This window comes from Pteronotus mesoamericanus, unplaced genomic scaffold, assembly GCF_021234165.1.
Source record: "Pteronotus mesoamericanus isolate MK-2021 breed Mesoamerican mustached bat unplaced genomic scaffold, CSHL_Meso_final contig_702, whole genome shotgun sequence".
Classification (NCBI taxonomy): Eukaryota; Metazoa; Chordata; class Mammalia; order Chiroptera; family Mormoopidae; genus Pteronotus; species Pteronotus mesoamericanus.
In genome coordinates, this window is record NW_026555239.1 from 7,086,246 (window position 1) to 7,104,216 (window position 17,971).

At 53.0% G+C, this 17,971-nt stretch overlaps 1 protein-coding gene across 2 annotated transcripts; it reads left to right on the forward strand.

The window, feature by feature from the left end:
• The first annotated feature begins 2,572 nt into the window (after positions 1-2,572).
• Positions 2,573-17,165, forward strand: ZBED4 (zinc finger BED-type containing 4). 2 transcript variants are annotated; one of them, XM_054582507.1, is made up of 2 exons: positions 2,573-2,709; positions 12,277-17,165. In XM_054582507.1, the coding sequence occupies exon 2, from the start codon at positions 12,610-12,612 to the stop codon at positions 16,135-16,137; it is 3,528 nt and encodes a 1,175-aa protein (XP_054438482.1). In that variant the 5' UTR covers positions 2,573-2,709; positions 12,277-12,609; the 3' UTR covers positions 16,138-17,165. The 2 variants fall into 2 exon arrangements, with proteins under 2 accessions (XP_054438482.1, XP_054438483.1); XM_054582508.1 differs by lacking the exon at positions 2,573-2,709 and adding an exon at positions 3,108-3,132.
• Positions 17,166-17,971: the final 806 nt, after the last annotated feature.

Consider the following 17,971-nt stretch of genomic DNA (forward strand, 5'->3'; position numbering starts at 1 on the left):
AGATTAGTGGTTGCTCGGGATTAGTTACTGGCAGGGGACAATCTAGGAGATAGGCATGGTTAAAAAAGGGCCACGTGAGCCATCACTGTTGGGGCTCCTTGGTATCTTGACTGTGGATGGAACCAACTTGGGTAACGAAATTGGACAGAATTTCACACACACACAGGAATTCAAGTAAAACCCGGAAACCGGAACACGATGGGTGGAGTGCATCAGCGCCGACGTCCTGTTTGTGACCTGCCGTTTTATAAAACGTTAGTTACCGCTGGGGAAATGAGCACACATGAGTGCCTTCTCTGCTGTTCCTTGGAATTGCATGTGAATCTGTTGATTACATCCAAAAAGTTTTCAATTAAAAAATCGCACTGCTAGGAATTCTGAGGAAATAACTAGAAGGGTCTGCACAGGTGCAAGAGCAGCCTCGCGTCTCGGAGAACTGCCTGGGACAGAGAGCTGGCACCTTCCCCAGAACTGCCTGCCCGCTGGTGCTGCGCAGCACCAGGCACCAGCAAAACCGCACTGTGCAGCCACGATCGCCCAGACAACCGTTTTTTGTAATCTACCGGCGTGTATCTGAAACCTGGGCAAGATAGACATCTGTTCTCAAAGTGATCTTTGCCCGGGTAGCAAACCTTCCAGAGGAAGTTAAGTGCAACGCCACCGTGGGGTCCACCCGAGGCTGCTGGGAGGCTTCCCCTGCCCAGCCCCACCCTGGTTAAGGCTCTCATAGCTGTGTCCCCCGAAAGAGGGCCACTCCAGGCAGGTGCCGCCAGAGAAGAAGAGCAGGACACCTGCACAACTACAATGGGAGCCTGCAGTTCTGCCTCTCACAGCACAAAGTGACAGTGAAAACTGTTCAAACAGGAAGCAGAAGGGCACTTCCTCTTTGCTAGTCCTGGGGAAACTGAAGCCTCCACTCCAGGCCTCACCCCCCACAGGAGCCTTGAGAGGTCCTGGGGAGGGCCGTGATGAAGACATCAGGGTGGGGACTGGTACACGGATGGGAGGATTCCAGAGTGGGGCGTGTTCGGGTTCACCTGGTGTCAGCGCCTAACTCCACCCGGCAGCCGCGGCCCCTGGGAGGCCGGCCCGGCCACCCGCCTTCCCTGCCCACCGCCCGCTCCCGCCGCGGCCTGTAGGCATCGGTGCGGTTTCTGCGGGCCAGGCGCTGGTGGCGAAACGGGCACCCAGATCACTTGAACTTCATACCGTCTTCACAGGTCACGAGACAGTATCGTTTTGACGTCCCCCACGAAACCTAAAAATGAGAAAACAATCTTTGCTGGCGGGCAGTTTGCCCTGCACTCCACCTGGCTGCCCCCCGAGCTCCCCAAGAAACACCCAGCACGGCCCTACGCCCGGCAGCATCCCACGAGGGGGGAGCCTTCGGGGAGAACAAAAAAGAACAAAACGCTTATCGAAGCAAGTAATAATCAAGGGTGCGGACAAGGTCCTAAATGCCTGCGTGCCTGGCGCAGGCACGGAAGGAGCCCGAACTGGTGCGCCAAGGGGCTCTGCCACGGAGCAGGGGGTCGTGGAGACCGGGGGAGGGCGGCCTGAGAGCCACGCAGGGCCCCGGGCAGGACGGGCGCGTGGACTCACCCGGCGAAAGTGGCCAGCAACTGCTGAGTGCACCACTTCCTAATCGTTACGTTGACACTTAAACAAGGTGCCCAAGGACCGGCCGCTCGACCGAATCGAGCCAGCAGAAGTTAGCGGGCACGCACACAAGTCTGCATCAGGAACCTGTACGTCGCACGCCAGAACCCGCTGCCGCTGGGCCTCCCCCGCGAGGGGCTGGCGGCTCGGAAGCCGCAGCCAGCCCCACCCGAGGGCCGCCCTGCCGGGGCCACGGCAGCGCGCGCTCCCTCCACGGCCCACGCAGGGTTCAGTTTTACTCGGTGCCGTCGCCAAGTAAGCCGGCCTCCGGGCGCTGCCTCCCGCGGCCCGGGACACGCGGGGCAGCAGGCCGCACGCAGGCGGCTCCCTGTCCCCGCGGCTCCGGTGCTCCGAGCTCCGGCGGATTTGGGGCCGGGCCTGCGAACAGACCGGGCCTGGCACACCCACGCGCACCTGCGGGCTAAGCCTAGCGCGCAGCTGAGCCGCCGTGGCCCCGGACCCTCCTGCTGGGACGCCGAAGCTTGGACACAACACTGCGGTCCGTTGAGCCGGGGCGGGGCTAGCGCAAGAATCGGCACCTGAGTAGTTATTCCGCTGCGACAAGGAAGCGGACACGAATCTCTGAGCACTGCGCCTGCGTGGTCTGTCCTACCGGACGGGGCGGGCCTAAGTGTGAATCTGCACCTGAGCAGTAGGTTCGGCCCACCGCGGGGGCGGGGCGGGCGGCGCCGTCTGCGTCTGCGCAGTCTGTCCTCGCGTCGGCTTCACCGCCGCACCGAGAGCCTCTCGCGCAGGTTCCTGGAGCTGGGCGGAGCTAGGCGGGACGCGGCGAGGCGGACCGGCTCTTCGTCATTGCGCCTGCGCACCCCGGCTCCGCCCACGGCCCCGCCTCGCGCCGCGCGGGGCCCTGGGAGGGGCGCAGCGTCCGGCGGCGTCGCGGGCTGGCGGGTGGCGGGCGTCGGAGGCGGCGGGAGGGGCCGCGGGGGCAGACAAAGCCGCGGCGGCTAATGAATGGAAGAAGCGCGTCCGCCTGCGCGGTCCGTAATCTGTACCGGGCGGGAGCCGCGCCGCCCGAGCCCGGCGCCCGCGGTGAGTGCGCGGCCGGAGCCGGCTCTGCTTCAGCCACGAGCTCGCGCCAGGACCCGGCCGTCGGGGCCGGGCTGTGCGCGAGGTCGTGGCGGGGTCGGAGGCCGAACCGGGGGTCGGAGCCGGGGTCGGCAACCGAGCCGGGGTCGGAGGCTGGGCCGGGCCGGACCGCGCCGCCTCAATACTGTCTGCGCCGGCCGCGGGCTGGCATTGGCCGCCGGGCGGACGCGGCCTCCCGTGGCCTGAACCCCGCCCGGGCCGCCCACTGGGCCGCGATGCCTCCAGCGCCGGGCCTGCCCCTGGCCCCAGCCCCGGCCCAGGCTGACAGCTGGCGAGCGGCGGCCCTGGAGAGCCGCCCGGCGGGATGGTCGCCCCCGAGGCGCGTTTTCCGGGCAGCAGGATTTTGCGGACGAAACACCTAAAGTGGTAAAAGTTGGTGCGGTCCCCTCCGCCGCCGCCGCGGGGACGGCGGGGGTGGCTCGTGCGAACGGAAGGGCTCCTGTGGGGAAGGGTGACCACGCGAGGGTCTGCGCGCGCGAGGCGAGTGTCGTTTTTGCAGGGTCCGGCCGGGCGGGGCCGGGGAACGGAGATCGTCCGGGAAGAGTGGCGGTCGGGTGGGGGCCCCTGGGCAGGCGGCTGCGGCGGCTCCGGAGACAGGTGCTTATTCCTGTCTTTCTTGAGGCAGCTCGTCTTCTGCCACCGCAGCGAATCGCCTTACGCATTATGTTTTCTAAGGGCTTGTCGGTACATACATTTCATTTTCACTGGCATTTCCAGGAAGGGTAACCAAGGGCCTTGTTTAAATGTCTTAGGAAGCGGATGAGACGAGTTCAGTATTAGTACTTGCTTTTGATGTTTTCCAGTTATTGTATGTGTTTCTGGAAATGACCATTCAAATTTAATTGGTAAGAACTTGAATGAAATCGCTACGCGTAATTTCGAATGTTTTTTCAATGGCAGTTGTTTTTCTAGGCCCCAATAAACTTAGTCATCTGTGTACTTCTTTTCTCCTTTGTGACCCACACCGCCTCCATGGCTTAAGAGAATTGCCAGCGTCCACTGCCCCTCTGCGCAAACTTCGCACTTCGGGAGACTTTCAGTGGACACGTGCACCTCTGGAAACAAGTGCCCGCCAGGTTGAGCCTTCAGAAGAAGCTTCTGTCCGCGTTCTTGCGTTTGTTAACAGCGGGAAGCTAATCTGTTCTGAACCTCACTTCAAAGTGCATAGTTTTTTAAGATCTACTTCAGACTTTACTGAGGCCAGTTTGCTTAAGAAAGCAAGGGCATCCTTGTGACTTTGTGTATAGAAATGGTACCCTTTTTTTGATGTTTTCTCCAGCACATGGTGACACAGTTAGGAGACTAGGAAGGACCTAGTTTCCTTTCACTTACTGCGATGAATAAGCCGGGTTTCAATCAGGAGTTCATTTCAGTTACTGAACAGCTGCCTCGGAGAGGAAGCTGCCTGCAGGCGTTGGCTCGCAGGCTCCAGGGCTTCCCCCGGGACCCTGCGGCCCCTGCCCTCGGTCCTGCTTAGCTGTTACCTGCTTGTCATGATTGACGTTTTCGCAGGAAAAGCTGCGGGACACGCTCGAGGTTTTCTGTGAGTCTTCAAAAAGTGTCAGAGCGCACAGTTCCTCTGCTGCGTGAAAAGCAGGCTGAGGCCGAGAGTCCACCTGACAGCGATGAAACCCGCTCGCTGGTGCCGGTTAATTCCTGGATGGGAACACTGGAGGGGGCGGTCCGTAAGCTCCTCAGGCTGCGCAGAGAACATTCTCCACACCGCGGAGAGCGACCTGTAAGAAGTGACTAGGGTTGTTGGCCGCACCGTGTGCGCCAAGCAGCTGCTCTGCGGCGTTCGCTTCCTGAAGGGGTATGTGGGCCTCTGTGTCCGGGGGTTCCATACCTGCAGGCCGGTCGGAACCACTGGGGACACGTCCGTGTTCCTGCTGCTGCGTCCTTTGTGCCGAGGCCCGCGATGCTGCGTGTTGTGTCTGTGCCGAACAGGTGCAGACTTTTTTCCTTGTCATGCCTCTCTCAGCGCTACGGTGCGACAACTGTTTCCACGTGCCAGGTATTTTGAGGACTCGAGCGGTGACTCGGAGTTCACAGGGGGCGCGTGTGCGGGCCGTGGGCGAATACAGACCCTTGAACACCAGGGCTGTGAAGTGTGAGGGTCCGCCTGTTCCTGGTGTGTTTCCCAGTAAGGACCGTAAAGGTACTTTCTCTTCCTCGTGATTTTCTTACCGTTTTCTTTTCTCTGTTGTGAGAGCAGAACGTGTAAATACACAGAGACGGTAAGTGTCCGTGGCTTGTTTGTATCGCTGGTAGCGCGTCGAGCCAACAGAGGGCCGTCAGCAGTGTGTTTGGGGAGAATCGAGCGTCGCACGTGATGGGTGCCTGGGGGGGCGCCCTCACCTCCCGTTGCTCGCGGGTAACCGAGCTGCACCCTTCACAGGAGGGACTTGCGCATCTGCCGATTTTGTCATCCAAGGTGGGTCCTGGAACCCACGCCCTGTGGACACGGAGGGAGGACCGTATGTGTTTCTGTGTTCAGGTCCCTGTCCTGCGCAGCTTTGGAGGGCGGCCAGGCAGGAAGATGGAGCTGTGGACACATGAAGAGCAGCGACCGTGGTCAGTGTGAGCCGTCTCTGTGTTTGTGCTTGGCCCAGCTTCCCCCTTCAGTCTGACTTCCTCCTCCTTGTGATGACTGCCTGGGGGGGACCAAAGCGAATGAGTAACCACGGCCCCCGCGGGGCGAGGAGCGCCCCGTTAGGCGGAGGCCTGCCGCGCCCTCTGGCCTGCTTTCAGCTTCCTTCTGAACCTCTCTGCGCAAAACGCATGGGTTCAGAGGCGGCCACTGTCTGTCCTCTAATTGCTCTTGGATTTCGAAGGCACTGCTTGAACCTCAGGCCTGGAGGGTGTGAGCCATCCGAATCCATTGTTTCTATGTTGTGCTTTAGCGTAAAAAGTCCCAGAGAGCCCCTAGTGTGTACTCATTCCTGGCCTCCTTCCTGATTTCCAGGTCCCCAGCCTTCCACATCCCTTTCTCCTTTGCCCCACTTTTTTTTCTCACCTTAGGATATGGTTTTATTGATTTGAGAGAGAGAGAGAGAGAGAGAGAAGCATCGATGTAAGAGAGAAACCTTGATCAGTTGCCTCCCAATGGTGCCCCGCCTGGGGATCAAACCCGCAACCCAGGTCGTTGCTCTGACCAGGAACTGGCCCCACGGCCTTTTGGTGTTCAGAATGCTCCAGCCCACGGAGCCCCCTGGCCAGGGCCCTCACCCCCACCCTTTTTTTTTTTTTTTTTTTTTTTTTTTTCCAATCCTCACATCAGAACGCCTATTGATTTTATAGAGAGAGGAAGGGAGGTAGAAAGAGAGGGAGGCAAACATGGATGTAAGAGAGAAACGTCAGTTGGTTGCCTGTTCTATGTGCCCCGACCAGGTGGGAACCAGCAACTTAAGCACGTACCTTGACTGGGAATCAAGCCCTCAACCTTTTGGTTCACAGGACAAAGATCACAGGGCTCAATTAACTGAGCCATACCAGTCAGGGCAAGTTTTTTTTGTTTTTTGGGGTTTTTTTTAGAGAGAGAGAAGAATGGAGGGAGAAGGAGAGGGAAAGAAACATCAATGGGTGGTTGCCTCTTGCATGCCCCCTACTGAGGACCTGGCCCGCAATCCAGGTATGTGCCCTGAGCGGGAATCGAACTGGCGACCCTTTGTTTCACAGGCTGGCACTCAATCCACTGAGCCACACCAGCCAGGGCAAGGCAAGTTTTTTAATTTAATGTGGTCTGATTTATCCGTCTTCCCTCAATGATTAGCTCTCTTTTGGATTAAGTCAAGGTTATAAGAATGTTTTCCTCTATTCTTTATTGTTTTGCTTTTAGTGGACCATTGACCTAGAGTTGATGTGGGGAATAGCATGAGCTAGGGGTCAACAGGTGTCATTTTTCCCATAGGTCTGATTGTCCTGGGATCAGTCCCTGCCGTGCTCACTGCCGTGCAGCGTCTCAGGCGTGAAAACTCCGGTGCGCGCCTGATTGTGTTCTGGGCCAGTCCTGGACTCTCTGGTCTGTGTGTGGGTCCATTCGTCCCTGGCATCCTAAGACCCTCCTTAATGTAGTTTCATGAGGGTTTTTATTAAAGCTTCTTTATTTTGAAGGACAGCACAGATACAGAAACTGCATAGAATCCGTATATAGCTTGAATTATTATAAGGCGGACACTTTTGTAACCATCACTTGGGTCAAGAAATAAAATGTTCCCATGTGTCCTGTCCCAATCATGTCTCCTTCCCTCCTCCCTGACAAAAGCGACCTCCCTGTGGAACCGACCTCCCTTTAAGGGCAGTCACTCTCTGACTTTTCCCCATAGTTTCATGACTGAACTGTGCACTTCTAAATAGTAAGGTATTGCCTGTTTATATGACACTTCAGCCTCCCATCCCTCCCACTCCCCTGGGGCGTTCCTTGTGGACCGGGCCCCGTGGTCGGACCCACGTTTCTCGGTCTAGATTTTGCGGATCACGGTCCTCCGGTGGGCGCAGTGTGTTCCCGTGTCCTCGGTTCCCTGTGTGTTGTGGTTGGCTCTGAGACGTGATCAGATTCAGGTTTGACCTCTGGTGAGTCTCCTTCATGGCGGCGTGGCGTTGTTCCATCAGGACGCACAAACGTGTGGCATCTCTTTCCGATGCTGGCAGCCAGGTCAGCCTGCGCTCTGTGCATTCATCCGTGGGGAGTCGTGAGACGGCGGAGCTCTGCTCTGGCTCAGCACCTCCTGCACTTCTAGTAAGAAAAGCGTGCCTTTACCTGCTGTTGGGTTATCTAGTGCTAATGTGCATGTAGGAAACTGAAGATCAATGCTTAATCCTTTTTCTTTATCGGTTTTCAAAATAATCATTTTTCTATCGTCCTCCAAAGGTGACCGACTGATTTTATTTTGATGTTATGAACTATAGATTTAAATGTATAGGATGAGTTTTAATGTGGTTTTAGGCCTTTTTATGTTCAAATTGTCCATTTTTGGACAGTGGGGGCCCTTCCCTTGACCCCCCTGGACAGCTGGCTCCCGGACCTCCGATAAAACTCTCGCAGCCTTCCAGCTGCCCCTTGCTCTCCGGCGGTCCCACGTGGCCCGCGCTCACCTGCGACCTTCCTGCCCGACCGGGAAGAAGCCATGCCTCCAAGGAGCCTTTTTTAATGGGCAGCGATGTTTTAAAACCATGACCTTGATGTGAGGTTTGCTCCTTGGTGCTGAGTTGGCCTTTGTTTCTAGGCGTTTGCAGTGAACAGAGCTAGGGTTTCTATCCGGTCACTGACTACAGGATGTTTATCTGACCTTTTGACTCTCATGACTCCGTCGCCTTTCCACCCCGAGAACCCTGGTTCTCAAGGACGTAGGAAATGAGCGTAGACGGCCACTGCTCCTGGCCGTAGCCCTCGCTGCGCACAACGCAGTCTCAGAATAAGTGGCAGTACAGCCACCACCATTGTCACTTCAGAAACCAGGTAAAATATTTTCGGCATCAGACTCCCCATGTGCTCCCATCCTCTACTTGGCAGCGCGCGTAGCCGTTGCCGACTGCCTTCGGCCCCCGCTGCCTTTGGGCCGCCGCTCGGCCTCGGTTCAGCCACGTAGACAGTGCGCACGTCCAGTCGTGATGTCAGTTTCTCTAGACTTCTTGGTTGAAGTTCTCCAGTAGATTTCTTAGGAAGGACGCATGCAAATTTTTCCTCATTTTTGCACACTGATAATAGTTTTTCTGTGTCCCTTACACTTGAAAGGCAAATTGACCGGATATAAAAATCCTTGGCTCACATTATCTTTCCTTGAATATCTTAGATATGTTACTTAGTTGTCTTCCAGCATAAAACATTGCTGTCAAACTCATGACAATTTTATATTCTTTCCCTTGATAAATGACTGTTTTTTGCCTGCATGGCATTTCTTTTTCTTCAGGTCCAGTAATTTTACTACACTATATCTCAGTGTTAATTATTAGGGATGGGTTTTTTCAGCTACATGGTGTACTCTGTCTAGTTTTTCCTTCAGGAAAGGTTTGTAAGTTTTCAGTATCTGCCTCTTGCTCTGCCCTTCCTTTTGGTGAGGGGTGCTCTGACTGTACCTATGTGGATCTTCTTTACCTGCCTTTTAAATTGGTCATTTTCTCTTGAGTCGATACAGTCATTTCTATTTCATTAAAAAAATTCTCTGCCCCAGCCAGTGTGGCTTACTTGGTTGAGCCTCATCCTCCAGAGCCAAAGGTTGCCGGTCCGAGTCCTGGTCAGGACCCGTGGCTGGGCTGTGGGTTCGGTCCCGGCTCGGGGAGTATAAGGAGGGCCTCAGCCGTCAGTGTCTGTCTCCTGCATCGATGTTTCTCTTCCGCCCTTTCTCCCTCCCATCTGTTTATCTTAAGCAACCATCTGTGGCATTTATTTATTCTTATGTTTTTTATTCTTGAAGTGATATTTTACTTTATTTTTAGTATTTTTCAAGGACCCAGAACCTCATTTTAGTGGTTTTCTATCCTGATTTATGTTGTTCTTTTGTATTGCTTTTTAATATCATTAGCTTCTTTTGAAGTAACTTTTAGTAGTTTTTATTTCATTTGAGGTGATGGTTTTTCTGTTCTTCATTATTTTTTTCTCTCATTTCTTTGTGGGATTTGGCCTTAACCCTTTTCTGTTGTTTATTGTGTTTACCAAACTAGAAGTTCCCCAAACCCTGTATTTTTTCGGATTTTTACGGAGGCTTCATCACATAGGCATGATCGCTTACTGACTCAATTTCAAGCCTGTCGCTCTCCAGAGGAGGCGGGAGGGCACAGGGCTGTGGGTCCAAGCTCCTAACCACAGCTTGGTCTTCCTAGTACTGAGTCCCCATTTAGTAGCCACCCAGAGTTGCCTCATTAGAACAAGAGATCCTCCTGTCACTCAGGAGCTCCGTGTCAGGAACCGGGGTCAAAGACCAAATATTAGCAGGAATTGGGGGCGGCCGGGGGGGGGGGGGTGAGACGAAAGAGACCAGCTGACCAGAAAAAGTCCATTGTTGATGTAATGGGAACAGTTTGCGCAACATGGACAACCTGACAGCCAAGGAGAGGGGACTGGAACGCGCATGCGTGCACAGTGACGCCTGTACTAGTCAGTGGGGTCGGTAGAGGCCGTTGAGTGGGCACATGTACTATGTGGCTGTCACATTCAAAATGACTGAGCAAGTAGAGCAATGAATCAGCATCACATTTTGCAGTAAGCTTGAACATTCCTCCATGTAAATATTCGGGTGATTCAGGAGGCCGCGGCTCTGGGCAACCGGTGACTGGCAGCTTCATCTCAACAATGTGCCTGCTCATACGTCACGTCTCATGCAGAGTTTTTTTGTGAAACATCAGATCACCCAGGGGACTCAGCCCTCCTACAGCCCAGATTTGGTGCCCTGTGACTTCTGGCTTAACCCAAACTAAAATCAAGGTGAAAGGGAAGAGATTTAAGACCATCGGTGATATTCAGGAAAATACAACAGGGCAGTTGACGGCAATTGGGAGAATTGTGTGAGGTCTCAATGTGCCTTCTTTGAAAGGGACTGAAGCGTCATTGTCCTATGTACAATGTATCTTGTATGTTTAATAAATGCCTTGATTTTTCATAGCGCATGGCTGGATACTTTCTGGACAGGCCTCATAGCTACATACATAAAAAACATTGTATTGTTTCATATTAAGTATAATTGACATATTATACAATTTGATAAACAAACATACGTGCACTCATATTTGTGTCATGTTTCTATAAACAGCCATTATCAATATTTCGGACAAGCTAGACTCTTTTTTTCTTTCTTTTTAAGATTTTATTTATTCTATTTTTAGAGGGGAAGGAGAGGAAGAGAAACGTCCATGTGTGGTTGCGTCTCGCCTGCCCCTCAGCGCAGGCCTGCACCCTGACGGGATCCAACCGGCGGCCCTGGGTTCACAGGCCGGGCTCAGCCCGCTGGGCCGCAGCGGCCGGGGCGTAGCTGCTGCTTCCTGTGCAGGGCTCAGGCTGCCCTGCAGTAAACGCGGCCGGGCAGCCCGGTGCTCCTCAGACGGTCTTAGGCACAGGCCCTGCCGGCTGGCACTGCTTCTGGCACCACCCGTTCACCCCTGGGCATCTGGTGCCTTTCAGGGGCCCCATCTAGGCTGCGCAGGCAAGGGCGTGGTGTCCGCATGGCTGTTGGAAGCACCAAGCCAGTCTGGGGCCAGCTTCATGCCGCCTGCTGGGGGTGGGGAAGCCACTAGGACTAAGCCTGGAGCCAGCGTCAGAGCCTCGCCCAGTTGCCCCGGCCGCCACCACCTGCCTCCGGGAGCGTGGCCCTCCCTCATCCTGGCTCTGCCTCCCAGCCGGGCTGCACCCCCATTCACCTGGGGCAGCTCGGGGCAGAGCTCCCCGCTCCCGGCCCGAGGCCTGCCCTCCCCGCCGCGGCCTTCCACCGCCATTCTCTCCTTCCACAGGCGAGCACGAGCTTTTCCTTCCTGTTTTCTTTATTTCTCCTCTGCATTGGATTTTATTTGGAGTCTGCTGAGCCAGAGGGTCACAAATGTTTTTTTGTCTCCACCACTTGGCATTCTGGTTTTGGCTTCTGTGTAGTTTTGGGTCTTTCGGTTCTGGTTGTATTTATATTGAACCACCTATTGGTGTTAAAAAAAGAAGATTTTTTTTTCTTAAAAAAAAATATGGAAGTTATTTGGACTAAGTTATATGGAATCTAGTTTCATTACAGTAAGCATGCTCTCCCTGGTACTTGTGCTTCCAAATTTCCAAGAACAGGTTTTCGTTGCTTTTTTGTACCTTTTCAGTAACTGCCGTACTCTTGCCTCTCCTCCTCCTCATGCTTTACATGTCAGCCCGGTGGCGGTGCTGCCCGTGCCTGTTCCTGTCCTGCATGTTTTGTTTGCTCCCAAGTGCCTTCTGAAGATCATGTGTCCTAGTTCCTAGTGCTCGTTGTGCTAGGGGTCATAGTTCTTGAGAATGGGTGTTCCCTGCAGGTTTGACGCCATTCGACTCTGGCGGGACTCTCCTCCATTTTTGGATGCAAGGACCTCATTTACTCTATTATGTTCAGTGTTTAGTGTGTGAATTGGTTATTGCAGAGGGTAGCTGCAGGCTTTTTATTCCTAGTTTGTGTGTCAGTTTTTATACCAAACTAGAATGAAATTGGTTTCACGGACTTCAGCTTTGCTGATCATAGCACTGCGGGGTGCCTCTAGGACACTCTTTGGTAGGTGAGGGTGTCCATTCTGGACCAAACTGACCTCTATATACTGCTGAAGGGTTTTTTCCCTGTTCTCCCAATGCATTATCAAAAGGTCATTTAAGTTTACGTTCATGTCTTTCTTACTTTGCAGTGTTAGTGTATGTTCTTTCTATAACTAGAGTGTACAAAGGTCAAGGAACAAGTTTTTAAATTTAATTTACCATTACAGAATTGTATTTTATGCATCTTGAGGCTGATATATCCCTGGGACTACAGGTTTGAAAAGTGTAACTCAGTTAAGTGCTTGACTTGATTTCATCTTTTGTAGGTAATGCAGAAGGACCATCAAAATGGCAACAACCCCGCTTCCAGGACAACGAGAGCGTCTGCGCGGTGTGAGTTTATGTCGGCACCACAAAGGGCTTCACAGAGCTCTTGGAAAGCGATGGCCTGCGCCCTGAGACGGTGCACTTACGAGTTACAGCCTCCATTTTTCAGTAAGGTTTATGATTAGCCGTTTTCATAAACATCCTGAAAGATGCAATTACTTAGAAAACACTGAAGATACCATACATTTGGGGACACGGATGAGTGTTCGTATTTTTTTTTACTAAACACAGGTATCAGCACGATGCCACAGCCAGAATAGTTATGGTCAGTCATGGAGAATAACCAAGAAACCCATCCCAAAGGGGGTGGTGATTTTGTTTCGGATAAAATAAATATTAAAGTAGAAGAGGAGGAAGATGATCAAATGCCGAATCACAATTCAGAAAGAATGGATTTTAAAATTGAACAAGAGGACAGGAAAGCAGCCGACAGTGGCGATGAACAGGCAGAGATCAGAGAAGCGAGCTACAGCTGCAGGCCGCCGGGGAAGGGTTTCCCCACTGACCACGAGGATGACTATGGGGCTCTCTTCTCCCAGTACAGCAGCACCCTGTACGACGTCGCCATGGAGGCTGTGACGCAGAGCCTCCTATCCACCCGCAACATGAGCTCCAGGAAGAAGTCTCCAGCCTGGAAACACTTCTTCATCTCTCCGCGGGACAGTACGAAGGCGGTGTGTGTGTACTGCATGAAAGAGTTCAGCCGCGGCAAGAACGAGAAGGACCTGAGCACGAGCTGTCTCATGCGGCACGTGAGGAGGGCGCACCCCACGGTGCTCATCCAGGAAGACGGCAGTGTGTCCACCCTGGCCACCCTCTCTTCCCCTGCCCTGCTGCTCCCGTCACAGCCTGCACACGTTGGAGAAATGGGCACCATACTGTCACCCGTCAAACTTGTGCAGAAAACAGCCTCCAAGATCCCGTCTCCCGATCAAGTGACAGAGGAACCTGTGTCCGTTGTGTCTTCTGAAGAGGTCTCCTCCGACTTGTCCATCTCTGAGAAATACAGCAGGGAAGAAGCCCACGTGGCGCCACCTCCATCCCTCCCCATGCCCCAGTATGAGGATACTGCAGAGAATGGGCCAGAGAAGAGCCTCCCACTTCCGAAGAGTACATCTGGGTCCCGAAGGTGGTCTGCGGTCTGGAAGCACTTCTACTTGTCACCTCTGGACAGCTCCAAGGCTGTTTGTATTCACTGCATGAATGAGTTCAGCAGAGGGAAGAACGGGAAGGACCTGGGCACCAGCTGCCTCATCCGGCACATGTGGCGGGCACACCGTGCCATTGTGCTACAGGAGAAGAGCGGAGGCGCGGGCATGCCGCCCCCATACCCCGCAACACCCGCCCTGCTGCCCTCTCTCCCGCCTCCCGACGGAGAACCAAGATCTGTGTCCTCATCGCCAGGGAAGCTGGTAAAGGAGTCCCCCTTGACATCCTCTTCCCCTGACCGGCTGGCTGAAGACATGGCAACACAGGTGAACCCCGGGGATGGGCTGATGGAAGACTCATCTGTGCTGTCATCCTCTGATGATGTTGGTGAGGCCTCCTTGGTGTCCTCGCCTGAGAAGCAGAAGGGCGATGGGTCCAGCCTTCCCATGTTCGAGTCTGGTGCTGTTTTCCAACAGAATAAAAAGGTGATGAAGAGACTGAAGTCGGAGGTTTGGCATCACTTTTCACTGGCCCCCATGGACAGCCTGAAGGCAGTGTGCAGGCACTGTGGTTGTGTTATCAGTCGGGGGAAGAAGGGCGACGTGGGCACCAGCTGTTTGATGAGACATCTCTACAGACGCCACCCGGAAGTTGTTGGCAACCAAAAGGGCTTACTGGGGGACAGTTTCGGAAATTCTTCATATGACACCGTGGCTTCCACCGAAAGATCCTCCTCCAGATTGACTGGCTTGCCAACAGCGGTCCCCAAAAGCAATCCAGTTCTAGTTCCCGTTCACAGCAAGAAGACCTCCAAGCTGTGGAATCATTTTTCTGTCTGCTCTGCAGACCCCACTAAAGTCGTGTGCTTGCACTGTGGCCGGACAATAAGCAGAGGGAAGAAGCCAACTAACCTGGGCACCAGTTGTCTTCTGAGGCATTTACAGAGGTTCCACGGCAGCGTGCTGACGACCGATGTCCCCAAGACCGCGCTGCCCTCTCCTCCAGGCGTCCGTGTGCCCCTGAGTGCAGAACTGTCAGGAGCTTCCTCCTTTGATGACACCGATGAGAAGTTTTATGATTCTCATCCAGTTGCCAAAAAGATAACAAGTCTCATAGCTGAAATGATTGCACTTGACCTTCAGCCATATTCTTTTGTAGACAATGTTGGCTTTAACAGGCTGCTCGAATACTTGAAACCTCAGTACTCTTTGCCCTCCCCTTCCTACTTCTCCAGGACAGCTATCCCAGGAATGTACGATAATGTGAAACAGATCATTATGTCACACCTTAAGGAGGCGGAGAGTGGCGTGGTCCACTTCACATCTGGGATATGGATGAGTAACCAGACCCGCGAGTACCTGACACTCACTGCTCACTGGGTCACCTTCGAGTCATCGGTCCGGCCGCACTGTGAGGACCACCACTGTTCGGCCCTGTTAGACGTGTCACAGATTGACTGCGACTACAGCGGCAACAGCATTCAGAAGCAGCTGGAATGTTGGTGGGAGGCCTGGGTGACATCCACTGGTCTTCAGGTTGGCATTACGGTGACCGACAATCCCAGCATAGGAAAGACGCTGAATGAAGGGGAGCACTCCAGCGTGCAGTGCTTCAGTCACACGGTGAATCTCATTGTCAACGAGGCCATTAAAAGCCAGAGAATGGTCCAGAATTTACTGAGCATCGCTCGGAAGGTATGTGAGCGGGTGCTTCGATCGCACAAAGCAAGGGAGAAGCTGGCAGAGCTGCAGAAGGAGTACGAATTGCCACCACACCATCTCATTCAGGACGTCCCATCCAAATGGAACACGTCGCTTCACATGCTGGAACGGCTCATTGAACAGAAGAGGGCAATTAACGAGATGTCCGTCGAGTGTAACTTCAGAGAGTTGATCAGTTGCGACCAGTGGGAGGTCATGCAGTCTGTGTGCCACGCGCTGAAGCCCTTCGATGCCGCGAGTCGGGAGATGAGCAGCCACATGTCCACCCTCAGCCAGGTCATCCCCATGACCCACATCCTGAACAGGAAAGTCGAGATGCTGTTTGAGGAGACGATGGGCATCGACACCATGCTGAAGTCTCTGAAGGAAGCCATGGTGAGCCGACTGTCCGCCGCCCTCCATGACCCCAGGTACATCTTCGCTACACTGTTGGACCCTCGTTACAAAGCCTCCCTGTTCTCCGAGGAGGAGGCGGAGCAGTATAAGCAGGACTTAATCAGGGAACTAGAAATGCTGAATTCTACCTCAGAGGACACACCAGTCTCCAATGGGTGCGATCCAGGCTCTCCATCCAGAGACTCCAGTGGGGACGAGAGCCTGTGGTCACTCATGGCCAAGATAAAAAAGAAAGACCCGAGGGAAAAGACGAAGGTGCCTGAGGCCATGGTGCTCGCGTACCTGGAGGAGGAGGTGCTAGAACACAGCTGTGACCCGCTCGCCTACTGGAACCTAAAGCGGTCAGCCTGGCCGGGCCTGTCGGCCTTGGCCGTCAGGTTTTTGGGCTGTCCCCCAAGTATCGTCCCTTCAGAAAGGCTGTTCAGCACACCCACCGAGAACGGTAGCTTCGGCCAGTCCAGGCTCATGATGGAACACTTTGAAAAACTTGTCTTTTTAAAAGTGAACCTTCCCTTAATATACTTTCAGTATTGAAGTCACAAGGGAGCCACCAGGCTAAAGGTGATGTTGCTCATTAGGCGCCAGCTGCTTGTCGCGGCCTGGTGGCTTGCTGCAGTTGGGGCCGGGGAGGACATCAGGCCAGGCACTCTCAGGTCCCTGCTGAGTTTCCCTTCCAGACTCACTGTAATGTCTACATGTGCCTTACTCCTAGTCCTTCAGGCCAGGTACATGATGTATTTCTTAAGAAGCCACTAGAAATAGCCTGTCTCGTCAATTATGAAATATGATGATTAGGTTTTAATCCGTAACTGTAAAGTTTTTTAAAAGCTGGGGTAGCAATTTGTTTTACTAGAATGATGTAGAAGATGTAAACAATTTTATTCTGTACTTTTTTTATTCAATTATGTAAAAACCACAAATCAGGTACTGTATTTTAGTGAAAAATGCTTTTATTGCAAGAAAAAAATGTGGGTGTCCAATAAAATCTGTAAAGTGGAGGTGGAGCTGAAGCCATCCTAACTGAGCAGTTTTTAACTGCAGCTGTAATGTATGTTTGGAGTGTAGAGAATATGTTAGAAGATCGCTGGTCACTACAACGGAGATGTGGCATTTAGAGAGACAGCTAAACTTACATGCATCATGGAATGTCAGTTACGTGGTAGTCGCTAAGGAGACCTTCCCCACACTCTTTGCGTTCAGGTTTCACATTGTCACTTAACTCGGAGACGTCCTGACCGTTTATAATGAGCCCCTTGCTGCCTCTTGTCCGGCCAGCGCACCGCACGGCACGTTTACAGCAGTCCTGGCGGTTAGACCTCCACGCCTCTGACTTAGTGTCTCTGCTCTCGGAAGCTCTTTTGACATTTGTGTAGTGATCCCCCCATCTGATGAAATCACGCATACAGTTCTTTGTAGAAGAGGTGGCTGATTAACAGGGAAGAAGGTAACCGGGAAGAAGGTGGTTATATTACAATTGTGAGAATAGCCTTAGGTGTTTAGATCTTTTTGTAATAGGGAAGACTCAGCCATCACGGGTATTTTAGAATCCCGAGGACATCGGAATGAATGGTCGGTTGTCAGATTCTTTGAACAATAACATGCCTTCAGAGTTGTTGCTTCAACATCTAGAAAAGGGTTCGTGTGCTTATTTCATACCAACGGATTATGCCAGGTGAAACAAGTCGCTCATTGCCTACGACCCTGTTGAAGAGTCGTTTCGTCAAAATACTGTACCTATTAATCTGACTTTGCATCAACTATGTTTTTAGTGTATTTATAAATGGTGAACTCAGTTTCTGAAATTAAACTTTTTATTTGCAATTTCCTACTGTTGGAGTACACTGCCTTTTTATTCTTAGGATGATAAAATAGTCATCCTCTCCTGGGTCCAATATACATAGAAACCGCATTCATGCATTCTCTGAATTTTTACTTCACCTCAGGCAGAACATCAGAGACGTGATGATGTGGTTCTTACAACAGCATCTCCGAGAGTGGTGCTGACTCACAGAGTGAGTGCTCCTGCCACTTTTGTTACCTAATAAAAGCTGTGGGCAGCCTCGCAGTTGCCTTGGTCATGTAGCCTCTTGCCTGGGCTTCTGTTCTAGATGCTCAGGGAGCACTGACTGGGGACACACTGATGAGCCACGCTGATGTGGCTTTCCTGTGACTTCCTTCAGAGTTCATATAAATGTGTGCTACATGTAAAGACCTCACCAGTTTGGGATTCAGGCCATCATCAGTCTTTGCTCTGCTGGGTCTAACCAGGTCCTAGAAGTGAGTCCAAGAGGCCAGAGCAGATGTGGAGATTTGAGTGTTGTGCTCAGCGCTTTCCTGAGGGGAGGGTCCCTTGGCTTTCTACCTGGAG

Coding starts and splice junctions, on each gene's coding strand:
- ZBED4 (XM_054582507.1), top strand. CDS start 12,610: ATGGAGAATAACCAAGAAACCCATCCCAAAGGGGGTGGTGATTTTGTT.